General features: G+C 42.2%; 2 protein-coding genes across 4 annotated transcripts; one reads left to right on the plus strand and one right to left on the minus strand.

Moving 5' to 3' along the window:
- The first annotated feature begins 868 nt into the window (after positions 1-868).
- On the plus strand, positions 869-12,736 carry anxa3b (annexin A3b). 3 transcript variants are annotated; one of them, XM_063210477.1, is made up of 14 exons: positions 869-1,137; positions 3,574-3,603; positions 3,728-3,775; positions 4,378-4,465; positions 5,349-5,446; positions 5,703-5,816; positions 6,118-6,208; positions 6,422-6,501; positions 7,040-7,096; positions 7,244-7,337; positions 7,848-7,943; positions 8,660-8,718; positions 9,312-9,434; positions 10,275-11,127. In XM_063210477.1, exons 2-14 carry the CDS (start codon positions 3,592-3,594, stop codon positions 10,332-10,334), a joined length of 1,020 nt encoding a protein of 339 aa, XP_063066547.1. In that variant the 5' UTR covers positions 869-1,137; positions 3,574-3,591; the 3' UTR covers positions 10,335-11,127. The 3 variants fall into 3 exon arrangements, with proteins under 3 accessions (XP_063066547.1, XP_063066548.1, XP_063066546.1); XM_063210478.1 differs by lacking the exons at positions 869-1,137; positions 10,275-11,127 and adding exons at positions 2,983-3,100; positions 11,837-12,736 and having other exon boundaries at positions 3,575-3,603; XM_063210476.1 differs by lacking the exon at positions 869-1,137 and adding an exon at positions 2,983-3,100 and having other exon boundaries at positions 3,575-3,603.
- Positions 12,737-14,219: 1,483 nt separating this feature from the next.
- On the minus strand, positions 14,220-25,146 carry paqr3b (progestin and adipoQ receptor family member IIIb). Its single transcript, XM_063210479.1, has 7 exons — positions 24,893-25,146; positions 24,287-24,541; positions 24,009-24,171; positions 23,189-23,344; positions 22,388-22,585; positions 21,960-22,050; positions 14,220-16,845 (listed from the first exon to the last, which is right to left on the minus strand). The coding sequence occupies exons 2-7, from the start codon at positions 24,475-24,477 to the stop codon at positions 16,703-16,705; spliced, it is 942 nt and encodes a 313-aa protein (XP_063066549.1). The 5' UTR covers positions 24,478-24,541; positions 24,893-25,146; the 3' UTR covers positions 14,220-16,702.
- Positions 25,147-25,437: the final 291 nt, after the last annotated feature.

Here is a 25,437-nt window from a genome sequence, read left to right on the forward strand (position 1 = left end):
TACATACGGTATATTGGGTGAGGGGGCCCCTTACATGTCTTTGTCTCAGGCCAGGCCAAAGCTGTCAGCGGCCTTGAGAGTGTACACACATTATAAGTAATTTACCCAAATAATGGGCTTGCAAATGAATTAAATTGAACTACTGTACCAACAAGCTTCTGCAGAATATGTGTGTACAGTACACCCTTTAATTCATGTAGGCCACTAACCCCTGACTCTGGTAAATTGGACAGACAGAACAGTTTTCATAACCACGAGTGGAGTAGGCCGACTGCGATGTGTCAAACAAACAGTTGACATGACGTCTCGATGGAGTCTGTCTTGTGTAAAGATCGGCAGATCATGCGATCGGCAAGGCAACCTCTGGTCATCATGTCCACGACGTGTGTGTTCCTCCTCTAGGCCACATGACACGCAGTCATTTTAGCATCTGTTTGCTCTGAGGCACTGTCTTCATCATTTACTTAGGCACTCTGATTATGCGTTACCATGGGGACATTACAGAGCTTCAACAGAAAGAGTAAAATGGAGGTTGTTTGTCAAGGCCCATATGCACCTAAGAGGAGCAAAGGGCTTAAGTCAAGTATGTAAGTCGTAGTGGCACATAGTGGCCTATTTACCCATCTCTCTCTCTGTCTCTCTCTCTCTCTCTCTCTCTCTCTCTCTCTTTTCCTCTACTGTGTCTATATTTACAGTACTTCTCTCTGTCTCTCTATTCTCAGACTCCTCTCTCTCTGCCTCTCTCTCTCTCTCTCTCTCTCTCTCTCTCTCTCTCTCTCTCTCTCTCTCTCTGTCTGTCTCTCTCTCTCTCTCTCTCTCTCTCTCTCTCTACCCCTCCTCACCCCATCCATGTCCCTCCATCATCTTTCCTCTTATTTGGCGTAAGTGTGTGTGTGTGTGTGGAGGAGGCTTGATGGATCGTAACGTGTTGTCCTTCGTGCTGTTCGGTGTGCTGGTGTGGCTGGTGGTGGCGGTGTACCTGCTGCTGTGCGTCTACCTGCTCTGTTCTCTCTGCTGCGGACGCCACCGCCGCCGGGAGCTCGACCCCGAGAGTTCAGAGGTCACCGGGGCAGAGGTCGTGGACATCCTGCTGTGACCCCAAGACCAAGCTCAATCACAATCTGCCTCATCATCTCGGTTTGGTAACTCATTGTGAATTATCCGGTGTTGCTATTTATTTTCAAAATGTCTGAGATTTGGCAACACTTTGTTTTACAGTCTCATTTTTTTGTGTTTTGCTTTTTACATGTAAGTGTACACATTTACGGTATGTACATTTACTGTATGTACATGTATGTACTTACTACACTGAACATACCTAACCCTAACTCTGAGGCACTCTGCAAGTACCTAATGTTATATTTATTGTTAGTTTTATTACCCGGTGCCCAACTAATGTAATAAAGTATAGCCATAAGTTCATGGGAAATAATGAACATGTAGCACTTATAAGTATTGTCTGTGAAATGTTCTTATGGGCAGAGAGGTCATACATCTCCGATAATATTGGTTATTTAAGATGTAATGGCAACACTGATTTCTTTTTTGTCCCTATATGTAGATGACATTACCACTAGGATTGCCAAAGTAACTTTGGCAATCCAGTCTGTCTAAAACAGATTAAAATGACTTTAAAACATCTCTCATCAGCATAGACATATTGCTTTAACTGAACATGAAGTGTGTGATCTGGAGGAACTGTTAACACCCCAGAGCTGCTATGCCAGCCCAGGAACAGTATACACTCAACGGCCAATTTATTAGGCACACCTGTCCAACTGCTCATTGATGATTGGAAAATGTTGCCTGCTCTGATGAGTCTCAATTCCTGTTGCGACACTTGAATGGTGGGGTCAGAATTGGGTGTCAACAACATGAAAACTTTGCTCCATCCGGCCTTGTATCAGCGGTTAGGCTGGAGGTGTAATGGTCTGGGGGGATATTTTCTTGGCACATTTTGGGACCCTTAGTACCAGTTGAGCATTGCTACAATGCCACGGCCTATATTATTGCAGGCAGTTCAGAAGGTAAAAGGGGGTCCAACCCATACTTGCAAGGTGTACCTAATATATTGGCCGGTGAGTGTATATTGTGCACATAGGACTGCAGATGCCATTTAGTTGACAAACACATTTAGTGATGGTGTATGAACAGCTTTTATGGAGGCGAACATGGAACCCATATTCTGTGTGTGTGTGTGTGTGTGTGTGTGTGTGTGTGTGTGTGTGTGTGTGTGTGTGTGTGTGTGTGTGTGTGTGTGTGTGTGTGTGTGTGTGTGTGTGTGTGTGTGCGTGCGTGCGTGCGTGCGTGCGTGCGTGCGTCCGTCCGTGCGTGACACTATAGAAGTCTGTCATGGAAACAGGAGATTATATGAGGATCGTTTGTGCTGTGAATACCATAAACTTTTATGGTACATATAGATTAGTTTTTGAATGGGACGTGTGTGTGCGTGTGCGTGCGTTCGTGCGTGTCTGTGCGCGCGCGCCCGTGTGTGGCTTGGAAACACGTACACTTCATATCTGGATCATGTGTGTGGATAAAAGACAATGAGGCCTTCCGTTCAGTTCGCCAAGCATAAGCTATTGAGCAAATAACACTTTGGACTTTTGGTAGCGCACATTAGAAATTATATTTGATAGGAGGAAGGGTGCCGCACTACTACTCGCACTCATTTTGAGACATAGGCCTATTGTGTGTTACGCACGAGGAACCATGCGTCTTCGTGTAGGCTATTTAAAATGTACATCACATTAAATAAACAAATCACATGTTTTATTCTTACGCGTATATTACACATGTAGGCTGGGCTATATGCTCCTCTTCACCTCCAACAAACAATCTCAATGATGTCGGGAAAATTGCGCGTATTTCACGCATATACGAGGATATACTCTTTCCACTGAAATACGGATCTGTTGCTTTTATTGTGCGTGGTCATCTTGCGAAACATCACTGGGAAAAGTTTGTACTGAACGCGAAAATGGGAGGTCTATCGTGACTTCATTTCCTTCATGGGATGGGCGTTGTTGTACTGACAGTGGTCTTTTAGGTGTGGTGCCTCGGATTGCAGTGGAAGTTGCCGATAGTTTTCTTTAAAGAGGTAAATATTTAAGAATCTTCTCTTTGACGGAGGATCAAACATAGCGATCGACTATCATAGCGCGCAATTCGGCAGCATTTTGAATGGTGTCTTTTCAGTAACGGTATCCGTTTCGCAGTAGATGCAAGATTCATTACATGTCTGAGACATGGCTACATTTTAATCATGCATATAGGCCTACTAGGCTATAGCCTCTGACTTCTGTCTGTTAATCTTAAGGTTGTCCCTAAAAACACAGCGTGTAGTGCAGACTGCAATAGCATAAAGGCACTTCAAGTACTCTGATTCATACTGTAACGTAGCCTATGAACGTAGCCTACATCCTAGTAGCATTCTCCGGATACCATGCTCCTCCTACCTCCACCTGAATGACCAGGGCACGACCCAAGGCAGAGCAGAGAGCACGCATCTGCCACAGCATCTCTGAAGTTTTCTGAAGGTCTAACAGCACTTGTCTTTCTCTCTCTAATCCAGATTACTTCAAATTCAGAATGTCTGTTTGGGTAAGCACTAGTATTTGTTTGTCTTCAGTTAAACCAGTTTTACAGTTAAAGTTAATTATTGAATAGTGTAGGCCTACACATACATGATGTACGAATGTGATTATAAAAATATGTTCTTGTTTAGGATGACTTGGATCTTCTCCTGGACTCTCCGTCTTCCTTGACTGTTACGGTAATTTGGTTTCTTATAGAAGTCATACATGGATAGGCATACTGCATATAATCTAGGAAGAAAGGGGTAACTGACCACACACTGGTGATACCCTGAAGAGTTTCTTTGTGAGCCATCTTCAGACATCAGGTAGTCACATAGAACCTTTTGCGTCTCACCCATGGCTGGAGTGGCCGTAGGGCATGCAGGACATTTGCCTGATGGACTGATGATGATTTTGGCATGACCCTCTCCAGTCCGCCTGTCTGTAAACAGTCAATACAACTTTTTGTCTTTTATTGGTGAAAATAGCTGATATTAGATGACGAGCATATTGACATAGGTTTCATTGTCTGTCAATGGTGGACTGGTCTTGTCTGAAAATGCCTGGCCTGATGTTTTCGCCAGACCAGCACTGGTCTCGTCAGTATGCAGTAAATTATCCCCTTTGTTCCTGTATTTACTATGACAGTAAATGTCTATTTTGAACACCTATGGTTTTCACAATTCAACTCTCAGTTCTCTTGAAATTTAACACCACATCGAATGGGATCACATACTCTGACCAGTGTTGAATTGTCCATTATGTGCAGTATTTACGCTATTTTATTTATCCCTGTCAGTCTACAACAAGGGGGACCATCAAGGACAAAGCGGGTTTCAATGCCAGTGAAGACGCGACAGCCCTGAGGGGGGCCATGGAGGGCATTGGTGAGCAATGAGCATCGCATCTCACCTCATGTCCAACTCATTATAGTACCTCGTGTCCTATCCTTTCGCTTGAGGCCTCTTGCTTCGCTGACGCCTCACCTCTGTGGAGAAATATGAAAGTTTCCCCGCAGTTAGGCCAGGCCGCACATCTTTTAGGGGGCTTTTACCCATTTCAACATCTCGATTGAAAATTAGGCTATCACCTTTGACTTTGAATTGTGCTTATTCGAGATATTGGATAAAACGTCAATTGTCATTAACGTCTAGCCTTACATTATGAGGCCACAAGCACACAGAGAGGATGGGAGGTGAGATATTGAGTTAGACCCCTCATCTCATCTCATCTCGGGTGCGTTCCAATATGCGACCTTGCGTCCTCCACTTGTGCTTGTGGCCTCGTACCAGGAAGTAATATGTCATGATGACATCACTGACAACAGCATTATATTTCATTTTCTCATTTGCAAACTGGAGGATGAATGAAGAATAGTTCCCCAAAAAATGTTTTCTAGGCTGACAGCAGGGAAACTTAATTGTTTAACTTTTCTCCATGGAGGTGGGGCCAGAAGACAGGGCGAGGCCACAAGCACAAGTGCAGACGCAAGGTAGCATATTGGAATGCACTCCTCATCTCATCTCAGCCTCCATCTTGGGAAGTCATGTTGCTGCATGTTTCAGTGTTGTAGCTTTGACCTAGGAAGACTTATGTGTGCAGATAAAATGCTTCTCCACCTCAGTCTTTGTGTGTGTGTGTGTGTGTGTGTGTGTGTGTGTGTGTGTGTGTGTGTGTGTGTGTGTGTGTGTGTGTGTGTGTGTGTGTGTGTGTGTGTGTGTGTGTGTGTGTGTGTGTGTGTGTGTGTGTGTGTGTGTGTGTATGTTTCAGGAACTACTGAGAAAACGTTGATTGATATCTTGACGCAGCGGAGCAATGCTCAGCGGCAGCTCATCACGAAGGCCTACGAGGAGGCTTATGAAGGAAGGGTAGGCTAGATAGCATCACATCTATCAACACCTCATATATGTGCTCACTGCTCCTTACCGGCATCCTCTTTCACTATCTTTATTATCCTGCCTGCTAGCCTGCCTTGCTGCATAATTTATTTATCGTAGGCTTCTGTTGTAAATATTCTTCTTGCATGTTCGATTTAAAGGGCACTTTATTCTGTTACATCAATAAATTCATCATCATTAAGTGTTACTATATTGTGTGCGTGTGTGCGTGCGTGCGTGTGTGTAGACTCTTGTTGGGGATCTGAAAGGGGACACCAGTGGGGATTTTGAGGATGCTCTGGTTGCCTTGGTTACCCACCCTGCCAAGTTCGACTGTCACGAGTTCATCAAAGCCACAAAAGTAAGGTGTCATTTCAGATCATTCTTTGCAGTTGATACGCCATACACCTAGTAATAATGCTGTAATTGTATAGTTATTACAGTGTAATAAAGGGTTTTAGTTGATTGAAAGGATTGTGTAGCAGTAGTATATTGTTATTTTTAATGTTGCCTATATATAATGGAAAGTGTAATATGGCATTGAATAAATGTTATGCTTCTGTCATAACAACCCTAATATGTGGATATTCGTTCTGGTCAGTTGCATATACAGTAGCATAGCTCTTTTGACTATCATAACACCAGACTTTCTGTTCTTCCAGGGACTTGGGACAACTGATAGTGCTTTGATAGAAATGTTTGCTTGCAAGTCGAGCAGGCAAATTAAGTCCATGTGCGAGGCTTACCTGGAAGGTTAGTATCTCACACTGGGCATTAAACTCTCAGTTAATGCAGAACATGTTTGTGTGTGAATGGGGGAAGACACTGCCTGAGTCTTCTTTACATCTAGTGTATTCTGTACTATACTATACTATACTATACTATACTATACTATACTATACTATACTGAATAGTACTATACTGTTATACTATTACTAATGCTACATCTCTCATGTTTTGTACCAGAGACAGGCCGATCGCTGGCACATGATCTGAAGGCAGAGGTGTCTGGTGACTATGGTAAAACTCTACTCACCCTTGTGGAGGTTGGTACAAATTCATGATCATTGCCGTACAATTCCTTGCCTGCTTTCTTTTCTTAACGACAGTCATTTTAGAGACCGACAACCATTACAAAAGTAAATATGAATGTGCAGTATGCATGAAGTATAACGATGTATGAAGATACTGTATGTGTAATGAGTGATGTGTTGGATTTGTGCCATGTGTGTTACGGGTATACGTATGTATCTGATGCTAGACACCAGGGCTGGATTAATGTACAGGCTAGATATGGATGCAGCCTAGGGCCCCCACCAGACAGGGGGCTCATCGGTTGTCCAAAAGGGGGTGAGGAGTGTGGTGGGGGCAGAATTGTGGCAAGGCGCAGTATTGAAAAATTAATCTGCATATACTCTACTGTATGTCATTCTTAAATCCTATCTTGGAATACGTCATTTTACCACAACATTTGCCCTCTGTGGTTTGCCCTAGGGGCCCCAGCCCATCTTAATCCGACATTACTAGACACTGTCATTTCCTGCTGGGTCAGTAAAGTATCTCTTCTCTGTTGTACTCTACCAGGCGAAGCGGGATGAGAGTACACATGTAGATGCTGCCAAAGCTAAAGCGGATGCCCAGGTGAGGTTCTCATTCATGCCATCATTTGTCTGTCTGTCTGTCTGGATGGCTCTGGCTTTCTGTGGAAAATGAAAGACATTTCTTCAGCTGAAGAACACTTCTGCTAATTTGCCCTGGTGTTTCCCGCCTCTGCTGCTATCTCTACAGGCCCTGTATGAGGCAGGGGAGAAGAAATGGGGCACGGACGAGAGCATGTTCATCGACATCCTGTGCCACAGAAGTGTCCCTCAGCTCAGGCAGAGTAAGACGCACGCACGCACACACACACACACACACACACACACACACACACACACACACACACACACACACACACACACACACACACACACACACACACACACACACTGCAGAGGTGTTCCTCAGCTCAGACAGAGACAGAGACAGAGTCGCCTTTCTGGTATCAACATGGACACCACCCCACCCCCTGCCATACACACACAACCACCAGACCATGTTTATACAAAAACACCAACTGACATACCAACACAAATGCCCTTTCTACCTAACTTCTGCAAGTCCCTTCTATATCTAAAGCATATTTTAGCATAGCTATCATCTACAAGCTGCACAACCAATGAAAATATGTGTCAGGTGTCAGCTCTGATTAAATATATTGTCGTGGGGTGTTGCTATACTGTGCCCCAGCTTCTATCTTTAAGTAAATGTATTGTATAACATTGACTGGACTCTACTATCCTTTATGTTTGCCATATGATGACTAATACTGAATGTGCATGTCTTGTCTCAGTCCTGGTGGAGTACAAGAGCATCAGTGGGAAGACGCTGCAGGAGAGCATTGAGAGTGAGATGTCGGGCAAACTAGAGGAGCTGCTGGTCGCTATTGGTAAGGACTAGACTTATAGAAAGCTCGGTAACACTTTATTTTAGGCATTACATGTTAGCCACTAATGTATGCCTAACTGTATCAGTTTTAAATTTATAAGATGTGTTTTAAGCTAAACCAATCATTTGTTGGGGCGCGTATTCACACATTTGTTGTTCTTGTTAAAGTCTGAACTCAAACCTTGGCCCTTGTGGTACGAGTGCTCCACGCGGTGTACCCTTATAGGAACAGCCCACCTTATTTCAGGAAACTGCTTAGTAGTTAAGCCCTGGTAAAATATGATAATGCATAGGATTGTTTTGCTCTATGTGTTTGACTTTGCACTGCCTAGTTAAACAGTATAGCCATATGCGATGGAAGTCTATGGTACCAAATAAAACATCATCAAATGTACTTATAAAATACTTTAAATTCGTGTAAAATTCACCAGAGTACAAATTGGCTATTTAATTCCATCCAGTGACCGCTTGTGGCTTGATTATTGCACTAAGCTACTGTATGCTACTATAATCTAAGTACACATTGACAAAGAATCATGGGCACATTCATGTGTAATTCTTGGAAATGCTACAGATATGTGACCTCACGTCATAATATTATAATATCAACAGAAACACATTACTATTATAACCTACGCATCACATAGGAACAGACACACATTTGCACACATGGATCCCATACACACACCCTGAACGATAATTGTTGTTCGTTTGCAGTGAAATGTGTGAAAAGTGTACCAGCATTCCTGGCCGAGAGACTCTACAAAAGCATGAAGGTAGGAGGGCCGTTGAGGCTTTGCTTTCTCAAACACCATTTGCATGCGTTTGAATACACATGACCCCAAGTAGACAAGGCCATGGTGGAACTCTGCATAACCTTTCTAGCTTTTCACGGTTAATTGTGGAATCATCACTGCGGTGCTAGTTTCACTGGTGCAATGCTGATTGTTCAACAGCTATTCCGGTTGGCCAACGCAATGTTGTGGAACGACAGTTGTGCACTGAGTTGATTATGTGGGACTCAGTCCCACCCTCAGGCCAACTTCCTCCCCATGCTAGTCATACATCACATACACACATTCCTAAAGTGTGTGTTCATACATACCACACCGTAGCCTCCATGTCACTTTCAAAGTTATTGCATTACTGCAACACCTCATAGGCCAACAGTTCAGTACAGCACTGGGGTCTTTTGTTCCAAACACACCACACGATCCCTTCTGACAATGTGTGTGCAGACTATGCTACATCGTTCGGAGTTCATAGTGGATTGTTGTGGACGGTGTGGAGTAGAATGGAATGAGAATGCGAATCTTCACATACAATGGAATGGAATCTAGTCTGTGAATCCGTGTTCTTTTGTTTGCAGGGCCTGGGTACCACTGAGTCCACGTTGACCAGGATAATAGTGGGGCGCTCAGAGGTCGACCTGCTGGACATCCGGACCGAGTACAAAAAGCTGTTTGGCTGCTCTCTCTACTTGGCCATAGAGGTAAGCACAAGCCTGGGGACAAAAGGGGGCACAATCATGTGTTTCGAGAGCACCCAAATTAAAGTACATTTTAATGATTTGCATGATTTTGCCACAAGATTGCAGGTCTAATGCATACAGAAGAGACGTAATGATAAGTGCTGTAGTTGTATAAAAACTGTGCAGTCTTTCAGTAAGTGACGTTTTATCCAGGGGTCATAGTAGACAAGAAGTTAAAGGACCAGTTCAGTCAATTTCAATATGCTGTTGTATTGCTCACGCTACCCTTGACTTGTCAGTACCCGGTGGTGCCACATTTTTTGGCTAAGCCCTTTCCGAGATATGAACTATTCTAATGGGGGCAGCGTTTGTTTACATTTTTTTTAAATTAACATAGGCCTACTCCAAATATTTTCCCATAAGGTACCGCTGTTTGCTAGTTGTCTGCTGATGTTGTATAACCTTTCGGATGTTTTTGGGAATAAATCAAAATGTTTTTATGAAATGTAAACAAAAAGCTGCCCCCATTACAATGACCAAGATCTCGGAGAAAGGCTGAAGAAGAAGAAGAAAAAAACTCAGGTACTGACAAGTCCAGGGTAGTGTGAGCATTACAACTGCATGTTGAAATTGACCGAACTGGTCCTTTACGTAGTACACAGCTGTGTGAAGTTGCGTACAACATAGTTTCTTTTGACTGCATGGATTGTTTTGATTCTACATTATTTATACAGTGCTATATAATTCTACAAAATCTAGACACAGTAATTCTATCACACACGACTTGAGTTTGCCAATTATGAGATGGCTCGTTCGTGCATGGCAGTAAAACGAGGGTGATTCCTCTCTTACTGATTCCAGTCGGACGTCGGTGGCAGTTACGGAGACTGCCTGAAGATGATCTGTGGCGCTGATGACTAACCTCACCCCCCAAACGCCGCCTCCAAACCCCGCCTCCTCACAGGAGGATGTGGCCTGCTCTGCTTCCTGTGCTGTTTTGCGACCGCAATGCCATCAATCTCACCACAGACACTGCCACCATATTAAGGCTCAGCTCCCAAATCTTCACTTGCTCACTATGTAGATAGAGAGTGAAACAGTACAACTCGTATCCTCTGTAATAAAACATGTATTATAATACAATATAAACGTAATATAAATGTATTATAATATGATATAAATGTTCACTTGTAGGGAGTGAAACAGTACAACTAATGACCTATGTAGTATAAAATGGAGCAACTCCATGATCTGTCTAGGGTGCAAGCCAATCTTTGTCCTCTTGTCCTTTCCTGTGGCCTTTAACCTTGTAACGTGATGCTTGACATCATAGATGACAGAATTGTTTTATTCAATGTCTTGCAAAAACTGTAATTCAAAGGTTATTCTTTCATTCACAACCAAAATCTTGATTGAGATAAAATCCCCAAAAAGTCACATTACTGGTTGACATCAGTTAATCTTTATTGCTTTCTCCTCTGAGGCTAGGCGACATTGAAGCAAGAGGCCATAGGCCACAGGAAAGGATGGTATGACAAAGAATGACTTGAACCCATAGTGACCTACTGTATGTGGTGAATGAGACAAGTGAACATTTCGGATACGGCCTGCATTTCAGACACGTACACGTATGGCCTGAATCTGATCTGACCGTGTGCCAGATGATGGATGCCAATGAGATGCCATTTCCTCTTATTTTGTTTGTTTGTGTTTTGGCTTTGTCTTGTAATTCTCTTGCTTGCACAGGACTAAAGCTCTTCGAATACACACACGCCATCTTCTCCATTACTACACAACACATAAATTCTTCCCCTTAATCCCTACTGTCTTTCCATCTGGTCCGGTCCATGAAGATGTCTGATTGCTCAACCTCTCCTCCGCCTGTTGTATTCAATAGCATTAATCTTGGTCACTGTAGCATGCTGTCTTTGCATCTCATCTCTTAATGCTTATGTCTGTCCGTCACGCTCTATAAATCTTTCTCAGCTTACTGCTACTCCGGCTTTGATTGCCTTTTATTTGATTGGTTCTTCTCAAGACAAGACGTCGCTGAATCCTGCTCTTCCGTTTTCCTGACAAATCCTCTTTTTGCCAACTGGATATGCAGTTGAATGGACAGGCGCACACGTGTGTGCGTGTGTGCGTGCGTGTGTGCATGTACGTGCGTGCGTGTGTGCATGTGTTTGAATATGTTGAAGGGCCCGGGTCGTTGAGATGATGATTTTCTTAATTCCTCTTTTTGGGTTCAGCCACTGTTAGTTGGACTTGGACAGAAAATATGTATGTGTATATAACAGCATTTCATAGCATATCTCCTACCCATCTCTCTCTCTTTCTCTCTCATTTCCTGTCCCACTTTTCCACTTTACCATCCTAACAAATGCGAACCATCTTCGTTGTGCTCCTGTGATGACCCCTTGCAGTCCGAGACGTCTGGGAGCTATCGGGACACCCTGCTGCAGATCTGTGGGGAGGACTAGCCAGACTTTGACTAACTGTAAGCCAGACCGTGAGCACTGATGCCACCGCTGGCATCACTGATGCCACTGATGCTGTTGCATGGCATGCTTTCACATTGGTTTTCAACACTTTTTGAGCCGTGGCACGCTTTTTTTGAATGAAAAAATCTCAAGGCGCACCAACAAAACGAAAATGTGGGCCGACAATAAATCTGTTGAAACTATTCTAGAATCTTCCATTGTAGAATTGTCCACGTACACTAGTGTTCTGCAGCACATTGGTTGAAAGGTGTAGTGCCTCTGATGGAGCTGCCACTGCATAATGCTTATACCAAAGATCTTACATTTCATCCCTCAACAGTTTCTGGCTATATTATGAATGGCCACTGTTTGCCTTTTTCCCCTAACTCACCCAACCACCCATTCACTCCTCTCATATTCTGATTGTCTCTGTCGTCCGCCTGCCTTCTATTTGTCTTAATGGCTTGAGAACAACTCTTTGTCATCTAATGTAGGACATGACAATCATCAAAGTGAAGTAATATGCCTGGCTGTAACCCAGACGGAATGACATTGTTGATATACTATGAGCCTTACATAACTGGACATACAGATGGTTAATCTATATACTGCTAGTTGACATTCAGTATGGTGTTTTATCTGCACCCATTTTTAAGTGCCTGGACATAAATACCCAAATAGAAGTTTCTACATGATAAACATAGAAAAGGTAGCCATCTTTCAGTTATTAAAGTGTATTATATTGCATTTATTTTTGTTGACATTTTGGTACTGTAAAACAATAGTTTACATTAAAAAGTAAAGGCCTTACTGAACTGCATTAAATACTGTAAAGAGACTAAAGATCTGTGCGTGTAATTTGTCTTCAGTAGTTGCATAATATTTCCAGCAGGTGGCGGTGACATACTTCTGATGTGGGATGGTGCTGAAAAGTGAATCGACCACGATGGTGTTGCAAATCTCATAACTAGGAGAAAATTAAACATTGTTCACAGGATAAGGATGCCTTCTCAGTGTGAAGATTAAATAACTAACTGATGAGGTCGTTTGTCTGCTCTCGAATCAGCGAAAATCTTAATAATCCTATAATCCTGAATAAGACAATGCCTTCATTTCAGGCACAGCTTGGGTGAAACATGGAAAGTGTCTGCTTAAGATTCAAGAAGATTGTCATTTTTATTATGTGCAAAGATAATTCTTGTCATTTTTGACACTGTTTGACAAAGGTCAGCTGGGGGGTGGCTATCAATTTCAGTGAATGGGAGGTCAATCCGATTTAGAGAAGTGAAGGTTCAAAATTGGAAATGCACTGGCACAGAATTGACATCTGTTGAGGAAATATTTGACCTGGCGTGGCCTTGAAGATGTACTTTAAGAATGGCAGACAAAATACAGTTTTTTTTTCATTGCCTCATTTTAAAACATTTTAAAATATCTTCACTCCCTATCAACTATTCTGTTTCGTTACACATACTAAAATATTACCTATTATATTAAAACACATTATTCAACATATTAACAAAAGCTATTATTAACGAAATGAGAAGTTACATGTACAACATCTAAGAAAATGTATATAATGCAGTAGTATAGTATTTTAAGAAAGAATATGGGCGTATTCCATAGACTCAAAAATGCATCTAGAAAAGATGCCTTTCGCTTTTGATGGTAATAATAAACTATTATCAGGAAAAGACAGCTCACATGCACTGTCCCTAGCATTCTAAAGAACACACATGTAAATCCTGTGGCCTGATTAACTTGCTGTCGATTGTGCAATATTAGTCTAACAGCATGGAAAAGAACAATGCTTATGTGTTTATAATCTTTCAATTTGTCTGGCAATTCAGCAATGTCAGATTATCAGATTTCAGAATGGGATTATGCAAAAACAAACACGCGGTCATATGTCAAAACTACATCTCTCAGGCCATTTCAAGGCATCTTATCGAGACCACCTTGTGCTTGGTGAGGGGTGGATGGAGGGCGAGTGGGCTTAGGGTTTTGACCTATTGACCTTAGTTTACTAGTTGATGGGCTACCCCCTTCAGTCATCGGTGTAATTGTTGTAGAACAAACCCATATAATCAGGTGCATTGCTGCATTGTGCAAATATTACATATGCCACACAAGCTTTACTTAATTTGCATAATTTATAAGGGATGCGTTTTTAGGTCATGGAAAGCAGGATTTCCTGAATAATCAGAAGAAAGACACATGTACTGTATGCTCAATCAGTGGTGTGTGCATGTACGTGTGTGTAAGTGTGTGTGTGTGTGTGCGTGCATGCGCGTGTGTGTCTGTATGTGTAACAAAAGCGACTCGGTGGAAAGAAAGTGTCATTTATTGTCAACATTCATAGATAGACTGGCCATTCCAAATGCATTTCACTAATACCCAAATCAACAAAAAAAGAGAAAAATGGCAAAGAGAAGAGACCGGCCACAATGATTGTTGTCAAGTAAAAACGTGGCGGCTTTCAGAAGAGAAACAGATATTGGTGCAGAGAAGAAAAAAGAACTACAGTGAAGTAACACTGTCACACCAGTGCAACAGAAGAGGTAACTGAGCCCTTGTCCCTTGATACACCTTCAGCAAACGGAGGAATCACAGGTCATTTTAGCATATCACTGACCTGGGACATTTCCCCAATACTGTCCCTTTGTCCCTTTAGTCCCATATACGATATGACTGACATCGTAACATTGCTCCAGTGGCTCTACTGACCCTTTGATACATATGGCAATGAAGTGTGTGTACAGTACATGCTTTTCTTTTTTGAACAAAACAAGCACAAAAATGGAACAAAACAGCACTGTGACTTGCATTACAGAACAGAAAGAAAGGCTCCGAGTAGCACTCTCGGAGTCTAAAAACAAAATAGAGGAGACCTCTAAAAAAATAAAGAAGCAATGAAAGAAAATAAAATATTTCTTTAGACAAGGCAGCATAGTTAGTAAGTGCATAATGAGGAGATGCAGTGCACAACACAAGGTTGGCAGTCGGTAGCATTTCATTTTCACAGCAAACCAGAGGCCGTTCAGGCAATACATGCATGCATACATAGAGGAAGAGGAAAAGGAAACCTGTATTTTAAAGTCCATATGTGTTCATATGTGTCTCTTACGCCTACTGGCTTGGCTTTAACCAGTGCTTTTCAGAGTACTGTGCACTCGGCTTGTAGTCTTTTTTGTTCTAGTCAGCATAGAGGAGATATATTCTAGATTAACTTGTGTACATGAGTGTGTGTGAGAGAGAGAAAGAGTGACAGAGAGACTAAGGATACGTGTGTGTGTGTGGTGTGTGTCTGTGTTTGACTTTGCTCAGTGTGTGTGCATTTGTTGTCTTTGCTCAGAGTGTGTGTGCATTTGTTGTCTTTGCTCAGAGTGTGTATGTAATTGTTGTCTTTGCTCAGAGTGTGTATGTAATTGTTGTCTTTGCTCAGAGTGTGTGTGTAATTGCTGTCTTTGCTCAGAGTCTGTGTGTAATTGTTGTCTTTGCTCAGAGTGTGTGTCATGGGGTTTCCCTTTTGTTCTTTATGCTCCATTTTCGAGCAGCATTTGGGCGCTGGTGCTCAGCATCCACAGTGGTATTTGGCTCCCACGCCTCCGGTGATCCTGCCTATGCAGGGATGTGTACATCAACATCCTCTACTTTCCACTCTCTCACCACATTTGATACAGAAGGAAATCATTGTGCGCTTTTTTTGTTGCAAGATACAAACAGGTCTTTAGCAAACGATAAGAACACTGTTGGTGACAGACAGACAGTCGGTCCTTGCACAGGCTCCATTGGCTCTCGTTGACACATGGGGGAGGTACGTACAGTATATGTACAGACAGGATCCTGTGTCCAGGGGAGGATGGACTGGGGAGCTGGGGGTATTCCAGAGTGCATGTTTAAAGCTGGGCCCAAACTACACGACTATCAGCCCCATTCTTGGCTGAACCCGCCCACGTTTTACGACAAACGGTAGGGCGTTACTCTCCCCAGGAGCACCACAAGCGATTATCAGACAAATTTTCCTTTGTCTTGGATGACATCCCAATTTCACCTGATTGGCTGATCAGAAATTGTAGATATGAAAACATGTTACGATATTGACGTAATGGATTGTTGAACAGTGTATGCACGTTTGCAACAAGATTGGAGAAAAGATTGTCGGTTGCGTTTCTATACATGTGTACAGCACAACCTGGGCACGCAGTATTCCAAGAACATGGATAAGTGACAAAGCTGGCTTAAGTTAACCTGCAGACAGTGGAAACCTGCTAATAGAGAGCCTGCACGAGTCATCTAGGTAAGAAAATGAATTCTTCAGGCTCTTCTATTAGATGATTTATCACTACCTCAAGGTTACTTTAACCTGGTTTCCTACTGAGTTGGAGCTCTTGGAATACTCCACCCGATGTCAAGTCGTGTAGTTTGAGCCCTGGCTGGTTGTGTGCCAGCCAAGTCCTGATGGTGAAGGTCCTGACATAGGGCGCTCAGTCTTATTGCTTTGGTGTGTTCGTAAACAAAGCCGTATAGCTCATGCATTCGTATATTTTTGACTTTGCTGAGCTAATGCTCGATTTAATTCTACTTGTCAGGCAGTAAACCATGTATTCAGAATACCCCCACCCAGGGGTTAAATTGGGATTGGCTACGTAGGGGTCTCTCTGGTCTGAGCGAACAATTTTTTTGTGTAGAATTCCTGCACACCTCCTTTGGCCAGGTGTTTTGGAAGGGAACCCGAAACGTTGCTATTACATGCTGCAAATGTGGCCTGTGTGCGGGAGCCTTCTTGTCTCTAAGGTAAGAGCTTCTTCAACCACTGGCGGTGAACTGTGGGCACGGTGTTCTTTTACGGTAGTTCATGATGTAGACAGCGGTCTGGTGCCACCAGTAGAACATGAACACCACCAGCACGTGCCACAGCTGGTGACTGGCACCCAGGTAGTTCACATGACCTGCATGACAACATGGTCAGAACACAATACAAGAGTTCCAAATGGATATGGATCATCTCAATTAGTCAGGGTCAGTTTTCCCAAAAGATGAACCCTGAAGGCAAATTGTGTTAATTTTTGGTATACAACTGATTTATGGGTATTCAAGGGTGCTGAATCCAAATCTGTTGTATACCGGGCGCAAAAATGTACGGAAATGCCTCAAACGGGCAAAATCCAATATGGCCGCCGACACCAGGTTAAAATCTTGCAATCCCTTTTCTTTTTGACTAAAAAAGGTATGAATGTGAAAATAAGACTTATTTTTATGTTTTCATATATGGGGAACCCCATTCTGTCATCAGATTTAAGGTCAGATTTGAAGAAAATGCTTATATAATTGGCTGGCAGATTTTTAAAAACAGGGAGCCTCATATTGTCAACGATTTTTAGCATTATGATCAAACTTTCAAGATCCACAGAAAATAATGTCTGATGTCTTTGTGAACACCAATACTACCAAAAACTGCACTGAACTGTGTACTTTCACCTGAAAAAAAGAAGTTTGTGTCTACCTATTTCTATTCTTTAGTTACTGGCATTACAACATGGGATGACGCCTCCAAAAAAGCACTGATTTCTGACCCAAAAATAGTACACTTCTGTTTCCATATTTTTTCTTTCAGGACAAAGTGCCTTTTTAAAATATGAATTTTGAAATATGCTCAATTCAAATCTGTCGTATACCATGCTCAAAAAATTCCTATAATGCCTCAAAATGAAGGAATCCAATATGGCCGCCGTCACCAGAGATATACATAACTTTGATTAAATAAGGCGAACTCTTAAAATCATTATGTAGCTATATGTTTTCTTTTCACACATGGGGAAATAATGTATGTAATCAAATGTAAAATTATAATCAAATGTAGTCAGTGTAGTCAGGCAGTTCAGTGTAGTCTGAATTCATGTTTACAACCATTGTTTTTCATGCCAATTAACTGACAGGCTAATTTCTATTGAAATGTTTTGTCTATTTCAATTGCTTATGCACAATGAAATGTGTCCACCTCAGCCCACCTCTTCCAATATGGCAAAACTATATACAGATAAGCCTGTATGCCTGAATGTACCTTCATCTAATATGAATATCTTGTTTTGGGAACTTATTGTCTGCTGATTTTATTGCCTTGCTTAGATCGAATCCTTGAACGGTAGAAAGGTGAACGGTGGAACAAAAGAAATATTTACTTTCTTGATAGTTAGGCTATTCCCAATGATTATCAAGCTCCTCCTCATCAGTGATTTGGCCACCACATGTTTAGCCATTACATAACACCATGCACTACATACTTTTGCTGCAGATGTAGCGAAAGCAATGGAGTTGTTTTGCAGTGTTGAGTCCTAGTCATAGAGTCTTTGCTATCTACATCAGAAGCCACACAATGACATATTGTGCCCCCACATTATCAAGCCAATGTACTGAGGCAGGATCACATACTACTCCACCCTGTCCTCCTGTCAGTCACTGAAACGGGATGGATGAAATTGAATGGGGAATTAGTCCCACTACTCCTGTGCCATTCACAACGCATGAAAAGACGTCACAACTTGTGCTTGCCCCAAGGAGTGCCTCATCCCCCTCTGGATCTGCAAGAAGAGGCATGGAGTACATGGAGTCATTCAGTTGCTGCAAATTCACGGTTCAAGATTCGTTTTATTCGTCCTAAGAGAAATGTGTCTTGGGCATACATAGCTGCCGCATTTAAGCAAACAACTCCTTCAAAATCCCTGGAGAGGAGGAGAGGTGATTGAGAATAAGTTAACCAGGGTTCTGTATTCTACTCCAAAGGGCTTGTATCATAAGTGGGACAGTCAGAGCACACCCATAACCCTAGTGATGGTCAATATCACGCTGCCTTCCCCTTACTTGCACTTAACCACCATGGTGTCCATCACACAACTGTGCTTCTCCCATCCATGTGCTCAATCATCTAAGCCTCACCTATCACTTGTGTCCCTCACATGGGATTACAACTCACTCATGGGTGTGTCTCCCATGGCCACAAGGCAGCCATCACACTTCAGGCACTTTGGTCACTCCATCACATACAGTAGATAACCTCTAATCCTTCGGATTCGCCCTGATCCCAAACCACAATGCCGTAGAACCATTCAGGATCACTGATTTTTCAGAGATGTGACATAGTCAAAATGTATGGTGGTGAGAAGTTAAATAAGTGAAAAAGCAGTTCTTTCAGCAACAATGGTTGCTCCAATGAGTCACTTTTCGAATCTGTGAATAGTTAAAGTGCAGCTCAGACAAATGTGACACAAAATGTGTCATAAGTGCAAGGATTTCTTTAAATAAATCCACTTTTTTGGACCTGCCTATGGCGTAGCTCCATATGTAAGTTGCTGTGGTCAGCAAAAGGTGGCAGTCTGGTATACAGAGAATAATTTCTGTATCTTTGAATGCAAAGAAAACCAAAGAGATAATTGCGGCCTTCAGGAGGCACACCTACAGGAGGAACAAACTTAGCCCCTCTCTAATCCTCCTGCTGCATCAACAGAGCTAAAACATTATCTAGGACAGCCTCCAACCGGGTCCTCAGCTCTTTGCCTTGCTGTCCTCTGGGTAAAGGTGTGTCAAAGCAAGGACCAAACAACTCAACAAAGGGCCATAACCACATTTCACACACACATGCACAGAATGACCATTCATTGGTATCCCTCAATCCACTGATCTCTTTCCATCCATCTGGTGTTCTGCAATAGACTAATTGATACAGCACAACATATTGAACTGAGGTTTGAAGTACCGTAATACAGAATGAACACGAGCCATGTAAAATGGTTGTGTTTGTCGCAGAGTGGGCCACCGCTACTGTAATATCTACATTGAGCAAGACAATCGATGCAATAACTTTTGGATACCCATGAGTATGACATGAGTACCAATACATGAGTATGATATATTCACACACACACACACACACACACACACACACACACACACACACACACACACACACACGCACACGCACACGCACACGCACACACACACACCGTATGCACTCCTTACTTTGTTTTTTGGGCACTACTAATTGTATATTCTGCTCACCTAAACTGTTTTGTGAATTAAATGTGTGCTCTGAAGTGTGTTGCTTTCAATCTCATTGAACATGTGCATAGTGACAAACACCATTCTATTCTATTCTATTCTATTCTATTCCAATCTATTCTATTCTACACATCAGCTCGCCACTCGATCCTCCTCCTATTCATAGATTGAATGAGCACATCAATAAAATTGGCAAACAGTGATTTCCATTGTAAAGTTGTATAAAAAGAATTATTTAGGCAGACTCGTGTGTGCACTTACTTTTATGGTTGAAAAGATGGGAGCATGGGAGGTGGTTTGAGATGGAAACATTTCATCATGGTATAATGCCTTAATTATTGAATTGAAATCTGCCCGAGTGTATATTAAAGTGCCTGTATACGTATGTATGTGTACGTTGGTGTTCCAATAAGATTCTCTTCTCTGCCACATTTGTGTGTATGTACTTTCTCAATGTGTGGTCCGTCCGAACATTGCCATGTTATGCTTGATTGTTATTTACATTAACAGTGGCGACAGGGTGGGGATGAGGGAGTGAATGTAGTGTATGTGGGTAGTAAGTGTTGTCTTTCCAGTGACAGTGTTCGTATTGTAATGGACTCTACCGGGGGCCTATTCGAAAACAATGTATGTTATCTAAGACCAGTACATTTAATTAACGCCGAATTAAATTGAAGTAGGGGAAATATTCCAATATAAATGATCAATTTATTAACAGTCTTAAACATGTATGCATGTCTAAATCATGTCTTTTCATCCAAATCTTAAACCTGAGCACAGCAATGAATTCCCCATGTATGAAAACCTGTAGTATATAGGTAACCCATAATATATTTAAGAGTTGACCTTGTTTAATCAAAGACATGTACCGTATATCCAAAGAGGTTGGATATATAATAAGAGGAATCGAAACACGCCCACTCAATGCAAAAGCGTGTGCTCAAAATGTGGTCTCCTAAGGGGACGATTCTCTGGTATATCTCTGGTGACGGCGGCCATATTGGATTCCTTCATTTTGAGGTACTATGGGATTTTTTGAGCCTGGTATACAGCAGATTTGAGTTAAGCATCTTTCAAAACCCATGGAAATGCTGTAAACCAAACATGAACACTTTATCCTGGAAGCAAAAATAAGGACACAGAGAAGTGTACCATTTTTGGGTCAAAAAACAGTGCTTTTTTGGTGGTGTCATCCCATGTTCTACTGCCAATAGCTAAAGAAACTTCTTTTTTTCAGGTGAAAGTAGACAGGTCAGTGCAGTTTTTGGTAGTATTGATGTTCACAAAGACATCAGACATTATTTTCTGTGGATCTTGAAAGTTTGATCATAATGCTAAAAATCGTTGACAATATGAGGCTCCCTGTTTTAAAAAAGCTGCCAGCCAATTATATAAGCATTTTCTTCAAATCTGACCTTAAATCTGATGACAGAATGGGGTTCCCCATATATGAAAACTTAAAAATAAGTCTTATTTTCATATTCATACCTTGTTTAGTCAAAAAGAAAAGGGATTGCGAGATTTTAACCTGGTGTCGGTGGCCATATTGGATTTTGCCCGTTTGAGGCATTTACGTACATTTTTGCGCCCGGTATACAGCAGATTTGGATTCAGCACCCTTGAATACCCCTAAATCAGTTGCATACCAAAAATTAACATGATTTGCCTTCAGGACCTTAAATAAGCACATTTTCAGAAATTCTGCCTAGACTATATATTATTTTTCCATATTTATCTCTATACATGTTGATTATTTTCAATGTACTTGTAATTACCATTATTTGGTACTACTGATAGAAGTCTGTGTAATTATGGTAAACATGTATTACACATGTTTAAGATAATGTCTTGCACAGTATTTTTTTTTTTTTTTTTAAATCCAGAAAGCAAGATTTATTTTCAAAAACGCCATCTCTACTCCAAGCATCAGTCATCCAAATGCAGGCTATATGATAATTTAAAAGCAATACAAGATAACACTATAAAGAAAAAAGATTTGACAGACACCCACCTGGGAAATAACGCTCTGGAATTTTGGTGATGTAGAACATGAATGCAGAAGCAGCAATCACATACATAATCATCACCCGGGGAAAGAATGCCTGGGAAGAGAAAAAAATAATTAAAAATTAAATATCATTGTTCCCCTCAGTGATGTGCTTTAAACCCGGGCCTCCGGTGTACCCAAAGTAGCAGGCTCTCTGGTAATGTATCACAGTACTACATCTCCATTCACATATATGTACTAGAGCAATATCATCGATCAATGTATGTACGATCTCAGTGGGTGCTGAAGCCATCATTGAGCCAGACCCAGTGACAGGCAAGCAGTAAGCACCATACTGTACTGATGTACTGTAGCTAATCTAACGTGTAAAAGGTATTAGCGGGTTAAATTATAGATGCTAGACCGGTTAAATTATAGATGCTAGTTTTTACCTGTACTATCTCGTTGCTGAAGCCGTCACTGAGCCAGACCCAGTGGCAGGCCGGCAGCACCCCGAAGGCGGCCACGGAGCAGAAGAGGGCGGAGCGCAGCAGCTTCCAGTCCGGACTCATGTAGCGAGGGTGCACCTGGGCAGCGAACACCGCCAGGATCAGGGCCAACACAATCACCAGGTACACCTGACGCCACAGCTGAGGGGACACCAACAGGACACAGAACTTTAGAGGAGGATTCTGGGCATTTTGCAAATATGTCTTATCTGATTCTGGCCAAAGGAACTTGGCCAAAGGCAAAACCGCGAGAAATGTTCATGTGGGCTGCGCAATTGGCCGGAATTCTCCTTTAAGGACATATGACAACTTCATTACTTATATCTATATAATGTAAAACATTAAATCTGCAAGGACCATGCCCATCACAGTCATCAGGTACACATGACGCCACAGCTGAGGGACACAACAGGACACAGAGATGCTCACAAAATGTTTACATCTGCTAGTAAGGGACACCTAGCTGTGTGATATGTATGTATCAGTTTGGCAGCCCTAATTATCTGCATAACATTTTCCTGGTGGAAATGAACAAAAATGACTTTCATTAGTGTTTGCCCTCATTTGGGACTTTTAGAGCACAATAATGAGTTTATGAGTATGACAATAAAGCACTTGTCTTATAAAGCACTTGTCTGAACCCAACACACAAAACGCACCCATGCCATTGAACCGGTGTCACTTTTTAATCATGTGCAGTTGGCAGCTATGGCCACCTTCTGTCAAGTGTTCTTGGCAGCTTACACTGTTGCAGTAGAAGGCGTAAAACACTCCTGGCACGTAGCATCCCAGGATGCCAATGGAAATGCCTGCATAGTCCAGCGCCAGCCAGCGGCGACTCGTCTTCTCAGAGCGGTGACAGCAGAACAGGTGGTAGCCCACGGAGCACAGCATGCACACCTGAGAAGAGAAGAGAAGAGAAAGGTGACTAGCCAGGCCGTGCCCTCCTAATGACGCAACAGCTTCAGTGTTTCTACCAGTCAGGTCAAGAGCAATGCAAGTACTTTCTGAGTTCCCACAAATACGGGAACTCCTCCCACTTTGTTGGGAAGCAAACAATCATTGGCAAACCAAGGGAGGCCATTTGGGAAATGGTAATTGTTATGCTCTTGGTCAGACCAAGTCTCAAAGAGATTTGAAAGTCCATGATAATCAGGCTAAAAGGTGACAGCATTGTGGTGCCATTATTACATCTCTGACTGGCATGGCAATGTGTCGATAACACATTCCGTCCATTTCAGATTCATGCCCCTGATAGTCCTGATTTGGACAAATGATTTCCTGCCTGTGCAGTCAGGAAGTAAGCACGCACGGTGTACATTCTAGTCATGTAATGTTAATGTGTTGCAGGTAGATGTTGGTAAGTATAGTGCTTTACAAAGGTTGTACAAGTGTTCACAACTAAACACTGGCATGAAAGGAATAAGGAACAGAGAGCCATGTTATCACTAAAAGGTAGGCTACACTGGTATCGCAATAACCCATGGTAAGGATTTTCAAAAAGCAGCTTATGCCAGACCTGGGGTGTTGGTACCCCTGCTCTTAGAAGTAGTAATCAGCTTACCTGAAAGCAGAAGAGCCCAATTGAGTAAATGACATAGTCTTCCCTTGAAGCTCCTGCTGCGGGTAGCACCGTTGACAAGTCATTCACCCCCAGCAAGAAGAACAAGACGAAGCCGAGCAGGTGACTCCAGATATTCACAGTTTCGTTGGAGAGGATGAAGATACTATTTCAATGAGACAGGGAAAACATATTAATCAGGTAGGTGCTAGGCCAATTTGAGCATGCATTCAGAAAAATCTGAGAGAGCGCGCATCAATATAGTAAGCTACTCATCTTACCTCCGCAAACAGAGCTTCGACGGCAGGTGTGCTCTGTACCCATCCGTGATAAATGGGTTCTCTTTCAGAAACATCGGCACTTGTTCGTATGAGTACAGGCGAATGCCCCTCGGAATGAGAACGGGCCAATACTGGTAGCTCCCCCTACCAAGCTCAATGTAGTGGGTTGTTTTCAGTGGTTTATTAGGCATTTTGAGGATTGCAATGGCAGGTGCAACTGATCGAAGATTGAACTGCAGCCGATGAATGGAATGGCTGTCAGGAAAAACAAGTTCATCAACCTGTAGGTTAACCGAGCGCTGGAAATGTCACTGTATTTTCATGGCAGGTCACAACACGCCTCGGAAGTATGCCACTTGGCTACCTACACAGTCGCTGCTGGGGCGTATCATAAACGATGTTGTAGGCTATATTTATTACACCGTTATACACATTCAGACAAACTTCGCTGGATATAAGCATTCAAAACGGTGTGTGAGTCTGTCTGTTTACAATCAGGGAGGTATCGTGTGTCAAAGTCGTCCTTGCTAATAACCATTAGCTGTACTTGCTAGCTATTGTTAGCCATGCTGACATGCAATTTCAAGCCAAGATATTGATACTTACCTATCAAACAAAGGCCCCGTGGCCTATGCTTAAACGTTACGAGAAAATCATTTTAAGTCCTGCATTACAACATCATCCATGTGTGTAAAATCAAGTATCGATCTTGTTTCACTGCGGCATCGCTAGCTCGTTTGCGGACAGTTGCCTGTGATAAATAAATAAACAGGTTGCACAATAGACCTGCGCCGAGTATCAGAAAGGCCCTTCTGAAGTGGAGTGAAGGACTGCCTGCATAGAATGCAGTGGCCTACTTTCATTGACATTGGATAAATGAAGGAGAGTAGTGTTGTAGGCAAAGTAATTTTACAATTTGTAGAGGAAATAAAATGGTTATGCATGTATATGAGGGCACATTAATACGGTATTGGTAATGTTATTTCTTTAGAATAGAAATGTGCTCTCATATATAGGCCTACATGCATAACCATTTTATAACACATTAACAGACCTACAAGTCTTGTAGGCCTATTAATTTAACAGGCCTACTAGACTTGTAGGCCTATTAATGTTTACAGAATTGGCACATCAAATGATGCATGAACCTG

This window comes from Engraulis encrasicolus, chromosome 11, assembly GCF_034702125.1.
Source record: "Engraulis encrasicolus isolate BLACKSEA-1 chromosome 11, IST_EnEncr_1.0, whole genome shotgun sequence".
NCBI lineage: Eukaryota > Metazoa > Chordata > Actinopteri > Clupeiformes > Engraulidae > Engraulis > Engraulis encrasicolus.